Source organism: Protomyctophum parallelum (genome assembly GCF_964188405.1).
Source record: "Protomyctophum parallelum genome assembly, chromosome: 16".
NCBI lineage: Eukaryota > Metazoa > Chordata > Actinopteri > Myctophiformes > Myctophidae > Protomyctophum > Protomyctophum parallelum.
This window is the reverse complement of record NC_139711.1, coordinates 31,322,550-31,345,439: the sequence shown is the minus strand read 5'-3', so window position 1 is coordinate 31,345,439 and position 22,890 is coordinate 31,322,550. Positions and strand designations below refer to the sequence as shown.

At 41.4% G+C, this 22,890-nt stretch overlaps 4 protein-coding genes across 12 annotated transcripts in view; 1 reads left to right on the top strand and 3 right to left on the bottom strand.

The window, feature by feature from the left end:
• LOC310873755 (protein diaphanous homolog 1-like) overlaps positions 1-22,890 on the top strand; it is a gene marked incomplete at its 3' end in the record, with an annotated part of 344,698 nt that overhangs the window by 257,239 nt on the left and 64,569 nt on the right. The window lies entirely within an intron of this gene.
• Positions 1-22,890, bottom strand: part of LOC310872942 (protocadherin gamma-C5-like) — a gene marked incomplete at its 5' end in the record, with an annotated part of 105,676 nt that overhangs the window by 19,213 nt on the left and 63,573 nt on the right. Inside the window, one exon of one of the 9 annotated variants that reach the window (XM_083785151.1) lies at positions 6,799-9,252. The exons of the other annotated variants lie outside the window; for them this stretch is intronic. Coding sequence (XP_083641277.1) covers positions 6,799-9,252 — 2,454 coding nt within the window. Of the gene's footprint in view, positions 1-6,798; positions 9,253-22,890 lie in introns of those variants that run through there. 9 annotated transcript variants of the gene reach the window in all.
• On the bottom strand, positions 10,782-21,108 carry LOC310872946 (protocadherin gamma-C5-like; the record flags this gene model as incomplete). Its single annotated transcript, XM_083785162.1, has 2 exons — positions 10,782-13,197; positions 21,062-21,108. 2 exons carry the CDS (start codon positions 21,106-21,108, stop codon positions 10,782-10,784), a joined length of 2,463 nt encoding a protein of 820 aa, XP_083641288.1.
• On the bottom strand, positions 14,732-21,030 carry LOC310873286 (protocadherin gamma-C5-like; the record flags this gene model as incomplete). Its single annotated transcript, XM_083785628.1, has 3 exons — positions 14,732-14,770; positions 15,143-17,365; positions 20,881-21,030. Coding segments are annotated over 3 exons (2,412 nt in total), but the record flags the coding sequence as incomplete, so codon positions are not given.

Here is a 22,890-nt window from a genome sequence, read left to right as displayed (position 1 = left end):
TGGCAACTTGAAAAATAAGTTTCCGATTAGGCTAATATAATTAATGTGAACCATTTTCCAAAACACTTTTGAAATACTCTCTGGCTAATCATTTCAGTCATAATGTGACATTTTAGAATAGGCTATGTTGTAGGCTATACTAGAATGATTAGAAGATGAAGTTATGTATCAACTAAATCCTAAAGGATTATATAAGGACTATATGGGCACCTCGATGGCTATTTTGTCGAAAATGTAAAAATATATATATATTAGAAGGCCATATATAAGTACGTAGGCCTATACATAGAACATATAATACTTAAACATTCGACAATTAACCCTCTAACACCCAGCGTTGCTTTTTAGCAACAATTTAATTTTATTTAATTACTAAATTATTTAAAAAAAATCTGTTCTTTTTTCACCTAAACGTCATCAGTGATGTTCATTGCAATGCCATTTCAATGCCATTGGTCATGCTATTTGCATATAAATACCCCCCACAGAGGCTGAAATTCACACAAATAAAAAATGTCTGGACTGGAAGTAGGTAAAATAATTGTAATATATGTTTTTTTGTGATCATTAGAATGTCTAGAACATGTTTTATTCATTATTGTGAAAGATATCCCCAAAATGTAAATTATTAATTTATTATATTATTATATCATTATTATATCATTATTATAAATTTTTCATCAAACTTTATTTTTTTAATTTTTTTTAACATATTTTTTAGTCTTAGTCCTAGTAGTACAAAGTAGTAGTAAGGTTGAAATCAATTTTTTGCAAGTAGAAATTAATGCGGGTGTTAGAGGGTTAAGGTAAAAACAATCACACCTGTACGGCACACAACACAACACAACAACAGCAACAAAATAGTATAGGCTACCACACTGCGGTTAACACAAGCTCTCTGTCCTCTCCTCTCCTTATTTGGTCAGCCTGACACGTGACCATTGCCTGCTCACCCCTGCAGTCACTTACACCTGAACAATAACTACTGGTTCTTTCATATACTTTACATAGTTGAGACTATTTTTCAAATATTTTATTTAAAAATGAAACAAATTTTAAATAGCCAATTTTACATAAAGGTGCCCAGATGTCCCTAGTGTCCATCCTATGATCTATCCTGTATGTATCCATCCTGAAATCTGCACCTAACAGTGAATATGGATATATGCACTGTTGACACATTTGTCATCACGAGTGCCAATGAAATGAAAATGGGATTTAAAGGTAGGATGTACTGTAATTGATTGTATTTGGTTAAAAATGTGTTAAATAGCTCTATATTCTGAAAGTCCTCTAGTGTTTGTTTGGTAACAGGAGTCTCCCTCTTAATTAAACGGGTCAGGATACCAATTTTCAGTTCAGGATACCAGACACAATTGGAACTACACTATACAAATTAAGCTTATGAATGGGTACTCTCTCCTGATCGGCTAAAACTTGGTCAGCTATCTGAAAATGTATTTTCTGTTGATTTAAAGCGCTTCAGAGACGGGGAGATCCTATACTGAACAAACCTTCTATAACAATGATTAGTATATCAGTATATATAGTGCTTTAATAAAAACATTTTCTTATGACCAAACATGACTTATATACCCTACACCTTTAAAAAACATGTTCTGTTTTGCAAACATTGTAGGTATAGGCCTACATATACATTACATTTCTATCAACACACAATGTATATTGCATATTGTGTGTATTTCTAAGGCCTCTAATGCACATTGTTTATTTCACATTGTGTATATATTAGGGCCGGGACTAATTGCGATTAAATTAGATTAATTAACTACAGAAAAAATTATCGCGATTAACTACAGATAAATTAATCGCACCTTTTTTTTCACCGCGGAATGTTTCTCACTGGGCGCTTTTCTATAGTACTGAAAACTGGAAATAATAAAAAGTCACCCCATTTTGTGTTGCCTAGAACTGGAGGTCTGACAAAAAACAGTAACAATATGAAGTAAGTACAGCTTTGTGATTTCACTGAGATGTACTTGTTACTGTTACTAAAAAAAATTCAGACCTCCAGTTCTATAGGCAACACAGAATGGGGTGACTTTTTATTATTATTTCCACAACAGGTATATTAATGACAGTAAAATGTTGAAAATGAGTGGTATCCTGTAGTCACTATTCGTTGATTCACTGGGATACCAAAAACATTTAAAAAAAAGGTTTCTCGCTGTTCTCGGGTTGAATATTGATATGCGATTAAAATGCGATTAATCTAGATTAATTAATCGCAAAGCCTCTGATTAATTAGATTATTTTTTTTAATCGAGTCCCAGCTCTAGTATATAGTATAGACACTATATAATACAATAACAATAACAATATGAAATAAACAATGTATATTGCATATTGTTTTTATTGATGAGGCTTAATGCACCATTTCACATTGGTGTCTATATATTTTTTGTTTTTTGTAGTGTTTTGTTTATACCTCAATATTGTATTTTAAATATCTCTATATCGTGATATAGTGTTTGCTCCAAACAGGACTCTCTCTGTCTCTCCAACTCTTTAGTAAACAGGAAATGCATTTTCAGATTTCACCAACTATATCCAATCAAGAGAGAGAATTCACACGGGATACATGGATAAACAAATTAATTGGAACTGATGACACAGAGAAGAAAGCAGACATTGAACATGGAACACAATACAATTGAAGCCTGTAAATAGGCACTCCTGATTTGCAGAAATTGCCAACCCACCTAAAGAATATGTGCTGTTTATTAAAGAGCTAGACAGATGGACACTGAGCTCTAGAGCTTTAACCTTTCAACGAAAGAAATACGTTTTGTTTTAACCAGTGTAATGCAACAATTTCACCTAGACACATTTGTTGAATACCTCTACCTACCAATAATCACAGTTATTCAGATATATTACACTTTATATGATTATGTATGGCCCAGAATTATATCGCAAACATTTTGCCCTGCCTCAGTGCTCACCTGCTGGCTCTCAAAGGTCCATGTGCTGTCAGGTAAAGACGCATCTAGGACGTTCATCATCTCCTTAAAGTCAGTGGTGCTGCTGGGTTTAACGAAGGTGAAATCACTGTACTCTGACATGGGAGAGAGACACGACCTGAACGACTGACTCTGAGACATCATGTCTCCTCCCAGGACCTCCACGTACTTAATAGGTCCATCTGAGTTCAGCTGGATCTGCAGGTTTCTGTTGGGGTTCTTGTAATCGTCAAAGTCACTCCGTCTCATGCAACAACTACCGTTGCCTCTACTGCTCCTTATGCACTTAACTGCTAAGATTAGAAAAGTCACAAGAGACAGCACGGACACTGCGGCCAGAGAGAGAATCAAATAAAGTGCTATTCTCCCAGTTTTCCTATTTTCTGCTACTTTGTGCCTGATATCTGAGATCGGCTCATGGAGTCCATCCTCAAGCAGGATTGACACAGTAACGGTGGATGACTGAACTGGTTCTCCGTCGTCATTGATCTCTATAATCAACGTCTGAGAGGAGTCATCCTGCTCGTATATAGCACGTTTAGTCCTCACCTCTCCTGTGTACAGACTGACAGTGAACAGAGAGGCGTCCGTGGCCTCCTTCAGCTTATAGGAGATCCAGGCGTTATGGCCCGAGTCAGCGTCCACGGCCGTCACCTTCGTAACTAGGTGGCCTGCTTTAGCAGAGCGAGGCATCCTCTGATGAGACAGGGAGCCCAGAACAGCGGAGGAGGGGTAAATAACAGTGGGGGCATTGTCGTTCTGGTCCAGGATAAAAACATTTACAGTAGCGTTGCTGCTAAGAGACGGAGAGCCCTGGTCCTTTGCCTGAACCCGAATCTGAAACACCTTCAGTTTCTCATAGTCAAATGAGTGCATGCTGTAGATGCTGCCATTATCAGAGTTTATGTACACATATGAGGACACAGAAACATCCTGAACTTTGGAGTCTAAAATGGAGTAGGATATCTTTGAATTTTGGCCTAAATCCAGATCAGATGCAGATAGTGAATGAAGTATCGACCCCGCCACGCCATTCTCTTTTAAATACACATTATATGAGGCCTGGGTGAATACAGGAGGATTGTCATTCACATCAATGATGCTGACAGGTATAGTTTTCTTACTTGTCATGGGAGGAGAGCCTGAATCAGTGGCTGTTATTTTAATATTATACTGTGAGAAACTCTCTCGGTCTAAAACACCAGTGGTAACCAGTGCATAATTATTAGAAAATGAGGGTTTCAAACTAAATGGAGAGCCTTTTTCCATCTGCAAAGTAACCTTTCCGTTTTCACCAGAATCAGCATCCCGCGAACTGAGCAATGCAACTACTGTACCACTCGGTGCATCCTCGCGCACGGGACTCGGTTGAGAAGTAAGAACAATTTCTGGGGCATTATCATTAATGTCAATTATATCGACCTGCACGCGACAGTGGCCCTCCATTTCAGGACTCCCTTTATCTTTGGCAGTTATGTCAATGCCATATGAAGCAGTGGATTCATAGTCCAATTCCCCCTTTAGAGTAATTTCACCTGTTAAAGAATCCATGCCGAATATGGCTAATACCATATCCGGCGTTCGACTACCAAATGAGAATTCAATGTCACCATTTGGACCTTCGTCAGCATCTGTTGCTTTTGGTTTTATAACAATGGTGCCCTTCGCAGTGTTTTCACGTAGGGATATTTTGTAAACAGTTTTTTCAAACACTGGAAAGTTGTCGTTTATATCGAGAACATTAATTGTTATTTGTGATGTGCCTGATCTCACTGGATTCCCTCCATCTAATGCTGTTAGTAACAAATTGTGAACAGCCTTTTTCTCTCGATCCAAAGGTTTATCTAAAACAAGTTCAGGGACAGTCTTACCATTTTCAATCTCTTTAATTTTGAGGGAAAAACACTCATTTTTGCTAAGCGAGTGGGATTTGAGTGAATTGCTTCCAACGTCGGGATCCAACGCGCTCTCCAAAGGAAAACGCGTGCCTACTGCCGCTGATTCGGATATTTTCAAAGAAAGGTCCTTAGAAAGGAAGCTTGGTGAATTGTCATTAATATCTCGTATTTCTACCTCTAAACGATGTAATTGTAGCGGGTTCTCTACGACAACTTGCAGAGGCAGAACGCAGCTGGTGCTTTGTCCGCATAAAGCCTCTCTGTCTATTCTGTCATTCACCACCAGCTCACCCTTCCCCGCGTCCACACTGAAATACTGCTTACCAGCCTCGGAAGCGACACGCAGTTTACGGTCAGAAATCTCTGATAGTCCTAAACCCAGATCCTTGGCTAGATTTCCTACAACAGAACCCCGTTTTAATTCCTCCGGGATACTGTAGCGAGTCTGTCCGTCTATTGTACTCCACATGAGAAAGAAATACTGCCACCAAAGACAGTGCCATCTCCAGTCTCGATATCCAGTTCTCTTTGTCATCCCTGAACCGTCACAATGCTTCTTTTCCCATAACGAATAAAAACAGCATCTTCACATGAAATCCATTAGAAGAACGGTTTATTCCAGTAGAAACATTGGATGTGAAGTCTAAAGTAGGACATAGCAAATGTTTTATATCATTGTGTAAAAATGAAACCTGCTTTATCCTCCATCTCCGAGCTCTTAACGGTTATGGTTCTGAAGCTGCATTGGGGGAGGGAGTAGATCTCTTTGTACAGTTCTGTATGCTATTGGTGCACAATGTGCATCTTTGGCATCCAATGAGAGCGAAACTGAGCAGCGCTCTTAAAGCCTAACAGCGGCCTATATTATGAACTGTCACCGAAACACTGCAGCATACGTGTAAAAACAGGGGATGTCAATCAGTTTTATTATTTGATACAGCCTATACATTTATCACAACATATATTTAAAAACGAGGATTCATGTCTTATACAAAATACCTTCCATATTAACGGTTTATTATGTAATCCCAAGCTATATACAATGGAAAAAATACATGTTCATTGTCCAACTATTCTCAATTTTACATGCGTGTCGCTGTCCGTGGTGCTGAAACACACTGCCTTTCACACACACACACACACCCACACCCACACCCACACCCACACCCACACCCACACCCACACACACACACACACACACACACACACACACACACACACACACACACACACACACACACACACACACACACACACACACACACACACCCACACACACGATGACCTTGCTTACTTGATTATACCAATTCTATGCAGCAGTGTGTAATCTCATGATAATTACATGCAGCAGTGTACTGTTGTAACTGTAGATTGGTCCGTTTTTGACTGAATGTTTGTGATAGGTGCTCTTTTTATTGACGTCTAAAAGACTGTTTTGTTTGAGTTTGTCAGTAGCTGTGAAGTTTAAGAGACAGCAAATGTTTTTTTCTACCACTACCTACCACACTTTGTACCACCTGTATTTTTCCCTTTACATCAAGTAAAGCGTCAAAACTGATACTACGTGCCAGATTATTTGTGCTCACAGTTATGACATATTTTTGAAAAGTAAACAGAAAATATACGCCTCTATAAAAGGGATATCCAATAAGTTGTTTTTCCACCGGCACCTATTCACATCTGCCAACTACACGCCTGCAGAGAACATAAAACGGTGTGTCGCTGTCAATCGCTGTGGTGCTGAAACACACTGCATTTCAAATGCAACCGCAAATAACAATCAGCGTAACTGACATGTTCTAACTCGAATATATTCAACACTCCAACAAGCCAATAACTCATTGACAAAGACACACATTGTCACGGGAAGTGTTATGGGTGTGCTGCAATGTGAAGACCTTATACTCTCTGCTCACCTGCTGGCTCTCAAATGTCCACGTGCTGTCAGGTAAAGACGCATCTAGGACGTTCATCATCTCCTTAAAGTCAGTGGTGCTGCTGGGTTTAACGAAGGTGAAATCACTGTACTCTGACATGGGAGAGAGACACGACCTGAACGACTGACTCTGAGACATCATGTCTCCTCCCAGGACCTCCACGTACTTAATAGGTCCGTCTGAGTTGAGCTGGATCTGCAGGTTTCTGTTGGGATTCTTGTAATCATCAAAGTCACTCCGTCTCATGCAACAACTACCGTTGCCTCTACTGCTCCTTATGCACCTAACAGCTAAAATAAGAAAAGTAACAAGAGATAGCACGGACACAGCTGCTAGAGACAAGATCAAATAAAGTGTTATTCTACCACTTTTCTTATTTGGTTCTGCTACTTTGTGTCTGATATCTGAGATCGGCTCATGGAGTCCATCTTCAAGCAGGATTGATACAGTAACCGTGGAGGACTGGACTGGTTCTCCGTCGTCGTCGATCTCTATAATCAGCGTCTGAGAGGAGTCATCCTGCTCGTATATAGCGCGTTTAGTCCTCACCTCTCCTGTGTAAAGACTAACACTAAACAGAGAGGCGTCCGTGGCCTCCTTCAGCTTATAGGAGATCCAGGCGTTATGGCCCGAGTCAGCGTCCACGGCCGTCACCTTAGTAACCAGTTGGCCTGCTTTAGCAGAGCGAGGTATCCGCTGATGAGACAGGGAGCCCAGAACAGCGGAGGAAGGGTAAATTACAGTGGGGGCATTGTCGTTCTGGTCCAGGATAAAAACATTTACAGTAGCGTTGCTGCTAAGAGACGGAGAGCCCTGGTCCTTTGCCTGAACCCGAATCTGAAACACCTTCAGTTTCTCATAGTCAAACGAGTACATGCTGTAAATGCTGCCATTATCAGAGTTTATGTACACATATGAGGACACAGACACGTCCTGCACTTTGGAATCCAGGACAGAATATGAAATCTTTGCATTTCCACCAAAATCTAGATCAGATGCTGACACTGAATAGAGTATGGAGCCTGCTACCCCATTCTCTTTTAAATACACATTATATGAGGGCTGAGTGAATACAGGAGGATTGTCATTAACATCAATGATGCTGACAGGTATAATTTTCTTACTAGTCAGGGGAGGAGATCCAGAATCAGTGGCTGTTATTTCAATCTTATACTCTGCCTCATTTTCTCGGTCTAAAACTGCATTAGTAACAAGTGCGTAATTGTTAGCAAATGAGGGTTTGAGAATAAACGGAGAGCCCTTTGGCAGCTGTAACGTCACTTTGCCGTTATCACCGGAGTCAAGGTCTCGTGCACTCAGCAAAGCTACTACTGTGCCACCAGGGGCGTCCTCGCGCACGGGACTAGGTTCAGACGTTAGAATAATCTCTGGGGCATTGTCGTTGATGTCTAAAACCTCTACCTGGATAGTACAATGTCCCTCCATTATATGAGATCCTTTGTCTTTTGCGCTAATGTCTATTTCATAATTTGCAACAGCTTCGAAATCTAATCTTCCTTTCAGCGTTACTATTCCAGACAGTGGGTCAATGTTGAACACAGACATGATAGTATCAGGGACATGTGTACCAAAAGAATATTCTATCTCTCCATTTAGTCCCTCATCTATATCCATTGCTACAAGCTGACTGATGGATGTGCCCTCTGCGCTATTTTCGCTTACAGAAACTTTGTATACGCTTTTTTCGAATACTGGAAAATTGTCATTAATGTCAAGCACATTAATGATTATCTGAGAGGTCCCAGATCTCGCTGGATTTCCCCCATCAAATGCGGTCAATAAAAGCTGGTGTACCGCTTTTTTCTCTCGGTCAAGTGATTTAGCCAACACTAGTTCTGGAACTTTCCTCCCACCAGACACATCTTTAATTTTCAAACTGAAATACTCATCTTTGCTTAACGTATATGACTTAACGTAATTAGCACCTACATCAATGTCTTGTGCACTCTCCAAAGGAAACCGAGCCCCTGCAGCCGTGGACTCAGCGATTTTTAGCTTTACGTCTTTTGATGGAAAACTGGGGGAGTTATCATTAATATCTTGGATTTCAACTTCAACTCTATATAACTGTAACGGGTTTTCAATTACAACCTGAAGTGGCAGAACACAGCTGGCGCTTTGTGCACATAGAGCCTCTCTGTCTATTCTGTCATTCACCACCAGCTCACCCTTCCCCGCATCCACACTAAAATAATGCTTACCAGCCTCAGAGGCGACCCGCAACTTACGGTCATATATCTCTGTGAGTCCTAAACCCAGATCTTTGGCTAAATTCCCTACAACAGACCCCTTTTTTGATTCCTCCGGGATTGTGTAGCGGGTCTGTCCATCTATTGTACTCCATAAGAGAAAAAAATAATGCCACCAAAGAGCCTGCCACCTCCAGTCTCGATGTCCCGTTCTTTTTGTCATCCCTGGTGCGTTACAACACAATAATCCACATCGACATTTTCTTCTTTCAAAACAAAGAGCTCATTGTTGAAAATCCATTGCCAGATAAAATAGTCCAGTGCATATTTCGAAATAATTCACAACGTTCTATATTAGACATAATTTAATCTCCAAATAGATGCGTGTATCCTGCTGTCTCTCAGAGCATTGTGAGGGTTATGGTGCTGAGGCTACACGGGGGGAAGGGAGTAGATCTCTTTGTACAGTGCTGTATCGTATTGGCTCACAGGATCCACCTCTTACGCCCAATAAAAATGCACCAGACAGTGCTGCTTTGTTACAGGAGTAATAAAGCAGTGCTAGTATAGCCTGCATTGAAGACATTGTACTGTACCATAATGAAAATAAAAGGACGTAGCCTATTCAGAGAATGGATATTTTCATCAATTAAAACAACAACACACGTTTGCATAATACTACAAACTAATAAACAGGCCATCTTTAATTATACCATATTTGAGCGCTTTAGGCTATACGGCTTGAGAGTGAGAATGTTGCCTTAAAAGTTTAAACACCATCAGGGTTGTCGTTCACATTTTGAGTCGCTGTCCAGAACAGTGGTGCTGAAAACACTCAGCAATACGAAAGAAGTATAACATCATCAAATTATGACAAGGTACTTTGTCATAGATGACAGTAGTAGGCTTAAAGTGCCGAAGTATTGGAAATCACACTCTATTGCGTGCTCAGCCAATCAAATCATCGCATTCCGTGCTATACGGACACAAACACAAAGCTGTGCATGGGGCTAGCGCCCCTAAAAAATAAGCTAGAAATAACGTTCTTAACAGTATAAGACGAACTTATGTGAACCTGTTTATATAATATATTCCTTGAAGACGAAATGATAATGATATGCATGTATGAGATTATAGGCAAAAACAAAGGACAAGGACTTTCTTTCTCTTTTCACACATGATAGCTATAAAAAGAAAGTAACTGCGCTACTCGTATATACTGCCCTATAAAAAGCCAAAATGCGCCAGTAACTATACGTTTTGGACACACCGACTTTTCTGTGTATTCCAAACGTCAAAACGTATCCTTCCTTATTTTAGGGTATGAACAATTACCTTAAGAGCACATTTACAATTAGTATAATATCACATATTTGTTATCTAATTTGGCTGACCAGTTGAAACACTTTAAAACCCATTATTGGCCATTGTTTCCCCCATAATTATTGCACTTTGGCTTTGTAGGGCAGAGGACCACAGTGGAGCTGTGAAATTACGTCATTAACTATAAATACACTTGCTTAAGTTACAGCGAGTTTAACATTAATTAATGGTGAGGAGCAGAATTTAATGATCAGATCATGATAATGAGATATTAATTCATATGACAATAATTCATATGATATATGAATGTAGGCCTATATGAATTCGCATTTGAATTTGCATGCTCAAGTAAATAAGTGTGCAAACTGGTTTAGGTTTAGAGTTTAGAGTGTTTCTTATAATAATAATAATAGCTCATTGCCATTATTCTCAGCTCACCTGCTGGCTTTCAAAGGTCCACGTGCTGTCGGGTAACGACGCATCTAGGACGTTCATCATCTCCTTAAAGTCAGTGGTGCTGCTGGGTTTAACGAATGTGAAATCACTGTACTCTGACATGGGAGAGAGACACGACCTGAACGACTGACTCTGAGACATCATGTCTCCTCCCAGGACCTCCACGTACTTAATAGGTCCGTCTGAGTTGAGCTGGATCTGCAGGTTTCTGTTGGGGTTCTTGTAATCGTCAAAGTCACTCCGTCTCATGCAACAACTACCATCACCTATGCTGGTCCTTATGCACCTAACAGCTAAAATTAGAAAAGTAACAAGAGACAGCACGGACACCGCGACCAGAGAGAGAATCAAATAAAGTGTTATTCTCCCGCTTTTCTTATTGGACTCGGTGGCTTTCTGTCGAAGATCCAAAATAGGCTCGTGTAGTCCATCCTCTAATAGGATAGACACTGTAACTGTAGTGGACTGGACTGGTTCTCCGTCGTCATTGATCTCTATAATCAGCCTCTGAGAGGAGTCATCCTGCTCGTATACAGCGCGTTTAGTCCTCACCTCTCCTGTGTACAGACTGACAGTGAACAGAGAGGCGTCCGTGGCCTCCTTCAGTTTATAGGAGATCCAGGCGTTATGGCCCGAGTCAGCGTCCACGGCCGTCACCTTAGTAACCAGGTGTCCTGCTTTAGCAGAGCGAGGCATCCTCTGATGAGACAGGGAGCCCAGAACAGCGGAGGAGGGGTAAATAACAGTCGGGGCATTGTCGTTCTGGTCCAGGATAAAAACATTTACAGTAGCGTTGCTGCTAAGAGATGGAGAGCCCTGGTCCTTTGCCTGAACCCGAATCTGAAACACCTTCAGTTTCTCATAGTCAAACGAGTGCATGCTGTATATACTGCCATTGTCAGAGTTTATGTAGACATATGAAGACACAGACACGTCCTGCACTTTTGAATCTAACACAGAGTAGGAAATCTTTGCGTTTTCCCCAAAATCTATATCAGTGGCAGAGACAGAGTATAGAATGGAACCTGGTACACAATTCTCTTTTAAGTACACGCTATATGAGGGCTGACTGAACAGAGGAGGGTTATCATTCACGTCAGTGATACGTACAGGTATAGTTTTCTTAGTAGTTAGAGGAGGAGAGGCTGAATCAGTGGCTGTTATTTCAATGTTATAGTCTGAGAAACGCTCTCGGTCTAAAGCACCGCTGGTAACTAGTGCGTAATTATTCGAAAATGATGGCTTCAGACTAAACGGAGAGCCCTTCGGTAGTTGTAAAGTCACTTTGCCGTTATCACCTGAATCACGGTCCCTTACACTGATCAAAGCTACTACTGTGCCAGCTGGCGCATTTTCGCGCACTGGTTTTGGTTTAGATGCGAGGACAATGTCTGGTGCATTATCGTTAACGTCTACAACATCAATTTGTACACGACAATGACCCTCCATTACAGGAGTGCCTCTGTCTTTTGCAGTTACTTCTATTGTATAAGAGGTCGCACTCTCATAATCCAGTTCTCCTTTCAAAAAAATCTCCCCCGTCAAAGAATTGATGTCAAATATTGATAAAACTGCATCTGGTGTGCGAGTGCCAAAAGAGAACTCGACATCACCGTTTGGTCCCTCGTCAGCATCCGTTGCTTTAGTTTGAATTACAAATGTACCCTTAGCGCTGTTCTCCTCTAAAGACACTTTATATACATTTTTATCAAAAACTGGGAAATTGTCATTAATATCAAGAACATCGATTATTATCTGTGAAGTTCCAGACATGACGGGGTTTCCACCATCTAACGCTGTCAATAGTAGCTGATAAACAGCCTTTTTCTCTCGGTCTAGGGGTTTTTCTAATACCAATTCAGGCACTGTTTTGCCATTTTCAACTTCTTTCATTTTCAAGACAAAGCACTCGTTCTTGCTTAAAGTGTATGATTTAATTGAATTGCTTCCCACATCAGGGTCCTCTGCACTCTCTAAAGGAAAGCGTGTACCAACCGTAGCTAATTCTGCGATTTTTAAAGACAGTTCTTTTGTAAGAAAACTAGGAGAATTATCATTTATATCTCTTATTTCCACCTCTATACGATGTAGCTGTAACGGATCCTCAACAACAACCTCGAGAGGCAACACACAGCTGACGCTTTGTCCGCATAAAGCCTCTCTGTCTATTCTGTCATTCACCACCAGCTCGCCCTTCCCCGCATCCACAGTGAAATACTGCTTACCAGCCACAGTGGCAACGCTCAGTTTATGGTCAAAAATCTCTGACAATCCCAAACCCAGATCTTTGGCTACATTTCCGACCACGGAGCCTTGTTTCAACTCCTCTGGGATTGTGTAGCGTGTCTGTCCATCTATTGTACTCCACAAGAGAAAGAAATTATGCCACCAAAGAGCGTGCAACGTCCAGTCTCGGTATCCCATTCTCTTTGTCATTCCAAGGCCATTCAAATGTGCTATTTCCCTTCTATGTGCAATATGGTTTGAAATCCATTTCCCGAAACGTTAATCCCACAGCAAGATTCTTCAAATATTCCACCATAGCCTACATTAAATAAAATATATTATATAATGACATGATGATAAGAGCTCATAGCCATGTCTTCAGCAGCTCTAACCATTGTGAAAATGTGAAGTGGCGCTGAAGCTTAGGGGGAGGGAGTAGATCTCTTTGTACAGTGTGATGTACTATTGGAGCGCAGCAACAATCCCCATCATCCAATGAGAAACTGAGCTGCGTTCATAACGTCACAGAAGCGTATAGGACACCACAGAGAAAAGTATAGCCCAAAATTATATGCTCTCATAATATTTTCTCATAAGGAGGGTTCATATTACACCTATAGGCTAGATATGAATGAACTGCACGCACGCACGCACGCACGCACACACACACACACACACACACACACACACACACACACACACACACACACACACACACACACACACACACACACACACACACACACACACACACACACACACACACACACACACACACACACACACACACACACACACACACACACACACACACTATACCTCTGTAGCTCACTCGTGTCATTTTGACGGTATTTATTATTAGTGGTTCCCAAACCTTTTTCAGGGGACCCATTTTTTAAGATGAAAAATCAGGTGACCCAATTCCCAATATTACACACACAAGGCATTTATAAATTAAATGTGATGAATAACACAATGCAGATTGAATAGATTGTATGGAGCCTTCAATCTTGTTTTGTATTTACTTGTGTATGCTCAGAACATCCTAATATACACTTGTATGTTGTTATCAAAGGCACAAGTAGCTTATTTGCTTTATTTAGCAGTGAATGTTCACATGATATAGTAGATGATGATATAGTATGATATGGTAGACTTCATATGTAGAAGAACTGACAGCACACTTCAAAGGCTTCTAACAGCTGCAGGGCATATTGGTAATCAGCACAGGTGCAAATAATGTTCCTAATCAGTGCTTTCACATAAAATAAACTCTTATTACAATATACTTATCCAGAACAAGGCCTGGACTGGCCACTTGACACATTGGGCTGACCAATGAATGTGATGGCCCAAAAAACAAAACAAAAACTATTATTATTATATATATATATTTTTTTTAATATGCAAAAACATATTTTAGCGACCCAATTGAAACCTCCCGCGACCCACCCGTGGTTAGCGACCCAATCTTTGGGAAACAGTGAAGACTATATGAAGACTATAATGACTATAATGCAGACTGTAATGAATGACTATATGAATGACTATAATGAAGACTATATACACAACCTATTCCTTGGAAACATATAAACGAGAAGTGATAATAAGCTTGGAACAGTTTCTTAAGTGTGGATAGAATTAACATGACACTTCATGAAAGTATACTGAAACTGAAAGGGAAACGAGTGGTGCCGCTAAGTGTAACTGTCCACCTCAGTGGTGCTGAAACATGGCTGCAAATGCCATCACCCACAACAACGAATGTCAAACAGAGCGTGCTATGTGAGCGTGCTATGTAGGCCTATACTAATTGGTTAACAAGTCAGGGTCCACACTTAATTCACTATCTATACTGAATGTGTTGTTACGTATGTTTTGTAAGCTCCCCAATGTAAAACATTATTTTAAATTCCTCCCAGGGACAAACATTTGAAATGATATGTTTTAATTAAAGACTTCGCTATCAAGTAAACTGACTGATTAAAGATTATTTCAGGTTTCCATTAGGACAACACACCAAGCAACGTGTTTTCATATCACTGGCACATTTGGCCCAAGGACACACGTCTAAAACGTACAACAATTTATTTTAATGATCTGCTCACCTGCTGGCTCTCAAAGGTCCACGTGCTGTCAGGTAAAGACGCATCTAGAACGTTCATCATCTCCTTAAAGTCAGTGGTGCTGCTGGGTTTAACGAAAGTGAAATCACTGTACTCTGACATGGGAGAGAGACACGACCTGAACGACTGACTCTGAGACATCATGTCTCCTCCCAGGACCTCCACGTACTTAATAGGTCCGTCTGAGTTTAGCTGGATCTGCAGGTTTCTGTTGGGGTTCTTGTAATCATCAAAGTCACTCCGTCTCATACAGCAACTATCGCTGCCTCTACTACTCCTTATGCACCTAACAGCTAAAATGAGAAAAGTCACAACCGACAGCACGGACACCGCGGCCAGAGAGAGAATCAAATAAAGTGTTATTCTACCACTTTTCTTATTGGGCTCGGATTTCTTCCGCAAATCCAAAATGGGCTCATGTAGTCCATCCTCTAGTAGTATAGACACTGTGACAGTGGAGGACTGGACTGGTTCTCCGTCGTCATTGATCTCTATAATCAGACTCTGAGAGGAGTCATCCTGCTCGTATGCAGCACGTTTAGTCCTCACCTCTCCTGTGTAAAGACCGACAGTAAATAGAGAGGCGTCCGTGGCCTCCTTCAGCTTATAAGAGATCCAGGCGTTATGGCCCGAGTCAGCGTCCACTGCAGTCACCTTAGTAACCAGGTGGCCTGGTTTAGCAGAGCGAGGCATCCTCTGATGAGACAGGGAGCCCAGAACAGCGGAGGAAGGGTAAATAACAGTGGGGGCATTGTCGTTCTGGTCCAGGATAAAAACATTTACAGTAGTGTTGCTGCTAAGAGACGGAGAGCCCTGGTCCTTTGCCTGAACCCGAATCTGAAACACCTTCAGTTTCTCATAGTCAAACGAGTGCATGCTGTAGATGCTGCCATTATCAGAGTTTATGTACACATATGAGGACACAGACACGTCCTGCACTTTTGAATCTAAAATAGAGTAGGAAATCTTTGCGTTTTCCCCAAAATCTATATCAGTGGCAGACACCGAGTATAGAATGGACCCTGGTACACAATTCTCTTTCAAGTACACGCTATATGAGGGCTGACTGAACAGAGGAGGGTTATCATTCACGTCAGTGATACGTACAGGTATAGTTTTCTTAGTAGTTAGAGGAGGAGAGGCTGAATCAGTGGCTGTTATCTCAATGGTATAGTCTGAGAAACGCTCTCGGTCTAAAGCACCGCTGGTAACAAGTGCGTAATTATTTGAAAATGATGGCTTCAGACTAAACGGAGAGCCCTTCGGTAGTTGTAAAGTCACTTTGCCGTTATCACCTGAATCAAGGTCCGTTACACTGATCAAAGCTACTACCGTGCCAGGAGGCGCATTTTCGCGCACTGGTTTTGGTTTAGATGCGAGGACAATGTCTGGTGCATTATCGTTAACGTCTGCAACATCAATTTGTACACGACAATGACCCTCCATTACAGGAGTGCCTCTGTCTTTTGCAGTTACTTCTATTGTATAAGAGGTAGCACTCTCATAATCTAGTTCTCCTTTCAAATAAATCTCTCCCGTTAAAGAATTAATGTCAAATATTGATAACACTGTATCTGGTGTGCGAGTGCCAAAAGAGAACTCGACATCACCGTTTGGTCCCTCGTCAGCATCCGTTGCTTTAGTTTGAATTACAAATGTACCCTTAGCGCTGTTCTCCTCTAAAGACACTTTATACACATTTTTATCAAAAACGGGGAAATTGTCATTATTATCAAGAACATTGATTATTATCTGTGAAGTTCCAGACATGACGGGGTTTCCACCATCTAACGCTGTCAATAGTAGTTGATAAACAGCTTTTTTCTCTCGGTCTAGACTTTTCTCTAATATCAATTCAGGGACAGTTTTACCATTTTCAACTTCTTTCATTTTCAAGACAAAGCATTCGTTTTTGCTTAAAGTGTATGATTTAATTGAATTACTCCCTACATCTGGGTCTTCTGCGCTCTCTAAAGGAAAGCGTGTGCCGACCGCAGCGGATTCTGCGATTTTCAAAGACAGTTCTTTTGTAAGAAAACTAGGAGAATTATCATTTATATCTCTTATTTCCACCTCTATACGATGTAGCTGCAACGGATCCTCAACAACAACCTGGAGAGGCAACACACAGCTGACGCTTTGTCCGCATAAAGCCTCTCTGTCTATTCTGTCATTCACCACCAGCTCGCCCTTCCCCGCATCCACAGTGAAATACTGCTTACCAGCCACAGAGGCAACGCTCAGTTTATGGTCAAAAATCTCTGACAGCCCCAAACCCACATCTTTGGCTACATTTCCTACCACGGAGCCTTGTTTCAACTCCTCTGGGATTGTGTAGCGTGTCTGTCCATCTATTGTACTCCACAAGAGAAAGAAATGATGCCACCAAAGCGCGTGCAACGTCCAGTCTCGGTATCCCATTCTCTTTGTCATCCCAAGACCATTACAATACGTTATTTCCCATCGACATAGAATATGGTCCAAAATCCATTTCCGGAAAGGTTAATCCCACAGAAAGATTCTTCAAATATTCCACCATAGCCATAAATTAAATATAGTATCATGACATGATGTACAGCTCATATAGCCTTGTGTCCAGCAGCTCTAACATTGTGAGGTGGTGTGAAGCTTAGGGGGAGGGAGTAGATCTCTTTGTACAGTGTGATGTACTATTGGAGCGCAGCGAGAATCCCCATCATCCAATGAGAAACTGAGCTTCGTTCTTCGCAGCAGCAGCGTAGGACACCAAATGGCCCAATATTTACTGTCATAATATTTTCTCATAAAACGAGGGTTCACATTACACTTAGGCTATAGAATTGCACGCACACACGCACGCGCGCACACACACACACACACACACACACACACACACACACACACACACACACACACACACACACACACACACACACACACACACACACACACACACACACACACACACACACACACACACACACACACACCTCATTTGACGGTATTTATTACACTATGAAAACTATACACACACAACCTAATCCTTGCAAAATATGAACGAGAAGTGACAATAACCGTGGACAGAATTAACATCACGTGACACTTCATGAATGTATGCTACTGAAATGGAAAGGAGTGGTGATGCTGTAAGTATAACTGTCCACCTCAGTGGTGCTGAAACGTGGCTGCAAATGCCATCACCCACAACAACGAGTGTCAAACAGAGCGTGCTTTAGCCTTTAAGTACTTAATTGGTCAAAAAGTCAGGGCACATACCTAACAACAAATCACTGTCTACTAGTGAATGTGATGGTATATGTTTTGTAAGCAACCCAATGTAAATCATTCTTTTGAATTCCTCCCTGCAGTCACAAATATTTGAACGTAATAATTAAGGATAAGATTACAGATTATTTCAGGTACTTTGCATTAGGACACCACACCGGCAACCTAACATTGTTTCTTATCACTGGCACAAGGACACATTCTAAAACAATTTGTTTTAATTAGCGGCTCACCTGCTGACTTTCAAAGGTCCACGTGCTGTCAGGTAAAGATGCATCTAGAACGTTCATCATCTCCTTAAAGTCAGTGGTGCTGCTGGGTTTAACGAAGGTGAAATCACTGTACTCTGACATGGGAGAGAGACACGACCTGAACGACTGACTCTGAGACATCATGTCTCCTCCCAGGACCTCCACGTACTTAATAGGTCCATCTGAGTTCAGCTGGATCTGTAGGTTTCTGTTGGGGTTCTTGTAATCGTCAAAGTCACTCCGTCTCATGCAACAACTACCGTTGCCTCTACTGCTCCTTATGCACCTAACAGCTAAAATAAGAAAAGTAACAAGAGACAGCACGGACACCGCGGCCAGAGAGAGAATCAAATAAACTGTTATTCTCCCACTTTTATTAATGGGCTCGGCTTTCTTCCGTAGGTCTAAAATAGGCTCATGGAGTCCATCCTCTATTAGTATAGAAACCGTGACCGTGGAGGACTGGACTGGTTCACCGTCGTCGTTGATCTCTATAATCAGCGTCTGAGAGGAGTCATCCTGCTCGTATACAGCGCGTTTAGTCCTCACCTCTCCTGTGTAAAGACTGACAGTGAACAGAGAGGCGTCCGTGGCCACCTTCAGCTTATAGGAGATCCAGGCGTTATGGCCCGAGTCGGCGTCCACTGCAGTCACCTTAGTAACCAGGTGGCCTGCTTTAGCAGAGCGAGGCATCCTCTGATGAGAGAGCGATCCCAGAACAGCGGAGGAGGGGTAAATAACAGTGGGGGCATTGTCGTTCTGGTCCAGGATAAAAACATTTACAGTAGCGTTGCTGCTAAGAGACGGAGAGCCCTGGTCCTTTGCCTGCACCCGAATCTGAAACACCTTCAGTTTCTCATAGTCAAACGAAAGCATGCTGTAGATGCTGCCATTGTCAGAGTTTATGTACACGTATGAGGACACAGACACGTCCTGCACTTTGGAGTCTAAAAGAGAGTAGGAAATCTTTGCATTTTCACCAAAGTCCAGATCAGTTGCCGACACAGAGTAGAGAATTGAGCCTGGTTTTCCATTCTCTTTTAAATACACATTATATGAAGCCTGGGTGAATATAGGATGATTGTCATTAACATCAATTATGTTGACAGGTATACTTTTCTTACTCGTCATGGGAGGAGAGCCTGAATCTGTGGCTGATATTTCAATATTATATTGTGAGAAGCTCTCTCGGTCTAAAATACCATTGGTAACCAGTGCGTAATTATTCGAAAATGATGGTTTAATACTAAATAGAGATTCCTTTGGCAGATGTATTATCACTTTGCCATTATCACCCGAGTCAAGGTCTCTTGCACTGATCAAAGCTACTACAGTGCCACTCGGCGCATCCTCACGCACCGGCTTTGGCTGAGAGGTGAGAACAATTTCGGGTGCATTATCATTAACATCTAAAACCTCTACGTGTACACTACAATGCCCTTCCATTCCAGGAATGCCTTTATCTTTTGCAGTGATGTCTATTTCATAATTAGCATTTTTTTCAAAATCTAATTTACCTTTTAGAAATATTTTCCCCAATATAGGGTCGATATGAAATAAAGACCGAATACTTTCTGGTGTATGCAATCCAAAAGAATATTCTATATCACCATTTTGACCATCATCAATATCTGTCGCTTTAGTTTGTACTATCAATTCCCCATCTACATAATTTTCACTCACAGATACTTTGTATATCGGTGTTTCAAAAACGGGAACATTATCATTGTTATCAAGAACTCTAATAAAGAGTTGAGTTGTGCCAGATCTCACCGGATTGCCTCCATCAATCGCTGTTAATAAGACTTTGTGGACAGCCTTTTTCTCTCTGTCCAAAGATTTCACCAAGACCAACTCGGGAACTTTCCGCCCACCAGCAACATCTTTAATCTTAATATTAAAACATTCATCTTTACCGAGATAATATGACTTCAATGAGTTACTCCCAACATCAGGGTCTAATGCACTTTCTAAAGGAAAACGTACCCCTGCTGCTGTAGATTCCGCTATTTCTAACGTGACATCATTTGATGGGAACCGAGGTGAATTATCATTGATGTCCTGTATTTCAACTTCAACACGATAAAGCTGTAACGGGTCCTCGATGACAACTTGGAGAGGCAGAACACAGCTGGCGCTTTGTCCACATAAAGCCTCTCTGTCTATTCTGTCATTCACCACCAGCTCGCCCTTCCCCGCGTCCACACTGAAATACTGCTTACCAGCCTCCGAGGCGACACGCAGCTTACGGTCAGAAATCTCTGATAGTCCCAAACCCAGATCTTTAGCTAGATTTCCTACCACGGAGCCCTGCTTTAGCTCCTCTGGTATTGTGTAGCGAGTCTGTCCCTCTATTGTACTCCACACGAGAAAGAAATAGTTCCACCATAGAGCCTGCCATCTCCAGTCTCGGTATCCGATTGTCTTTGTCATCCCTGGACCGTTACACTGTATCATTATCCATCGGGATGATGTTTAGATCTAACAGAGCATCATATCAAAATCCATCACCTGGAAGATATTCCAACAGAACACACATATTTGTGCAACTCTCGGTGCAAAACAATACTTATTTATATTTATATATTCTATATAGTATTACGCGTTCGATCCTCTCCCTCCTGCGTCTTTGAGCATTGTGGTGCTGGATATGCATGGGGGAGGGAGTAGATCTCTTTGTACAGTTCTCTGTGCTATTGGTGCAGAGATTCACCCTCCAAACACCAATACGAGGGAAATACAGAGAGCTCTTAAAGTCACAGAAGCCTCTATAATCATTGTTCCACATAAGAATGTGTGTGTGTGTGTGTGTGGTGTGTGTGTGTGTGTGTGTGTGTGTGTGTGTGTGTGTGTGTGTGTGTGTGTGTGTGTGTGTGTGTGTGTGTGTGTGTGTGTGTGTGTGTGTGTGTGTGGAAATTTGATCTGGGTCACGAGGTATAGTATGCATTTAGGGTTAAACATTATATAGTCTATCCATCCATTAGAAAAAGTCTTAATAAGATCGAAAATGTATACTTCAACGGCAATCTATTTAAAAAATATATAAAATAGATTCGTTTCACAAGTATGTATACGAGAAAAGAAATCGTTGTTAATTTGCTCATTTCAGGAGAGTAGTGCTGAATTTCCGCATGATAAGCCCCTTTTTTGTCACTGGCAGATTCGCGTCTATAGCCACTGCAAGGCAAGCTATAGGACTTCAATTGTTGACAATGTTATATATGCACATATTTAACGAGACAAACGTTTATGTAGTTGTAGGCTATACTATCCTATAATGAAAAACCACACCCGTGTGAAGTGAGGGGAGCTCTTATCATCTTACAACATCAATTACAAGTTACAACATAATGTTTGTTTAAGCAACGGGTGCTAATGTTTACACGTTTTTGGTTTCTTTATTTTGATTGGGAACATTCTTTTGTTTTAGCAATTACTATAATATATTAAATGTTGAATTGTCGAGCTTGTAATTGTCGATAGACGGCACGCACGTTTTTTTTTATTGTTCAAGATGTGCATAACGTCGTCATGCATGCAGGCCCTATCATGCGGAAATTCAGCACCACGTTTGTGGACAGCAGATGAGCAGTGGTTCCCTCTATGGAGACACTGTGTATTCATATAGGGAACCACTGCTTGTCATAACATGATTTGCGTTTTTGTCGTGTGTGTGTGTGTGTGTGTGTGTGTGTGTGTGTGTGTGTGTGTGTGTGTGTGTGTGTGTGTGTGTGTGTGTGTGTGTGTGTGTGTGTGTGTGTGTGTGTGTGTGTGTGTGTGTGTGTGTGTGTGTGTGTGTGTTTTGGGTGAACCTTTAATCATCCCAAATCAACACGTCATTTGACAGGCCTATGACAAATAGTGTGTAATTTACAAATCAGGCATGGAATGTCACAAGTACTTTTCATTGAATCTGCAGTGCTCACCTGTTGGCTCTCAAAAGTCCACGTGCTGTCAGGTAAAGACGCATCTAGAACGTTCATCATCTCCTTAAAGTCAGTGGTGCTGCTGGGTTTAACGAAAGTGAAATCACTGTACTCTGACATGGGAGAGAGACACGACCTGAACGACTGACTCTGAGACATCATGTCTCCTCCCAGGACTTCCACGTACTTAATAGGTCCGTCTGAGTTCAGCTGGATCTGCAGGTTTCTGTTGGGGTTCTTGTAATCATCAAAGTCACTCCGTCTCATACAGCAACTATCGCTGCCTCTA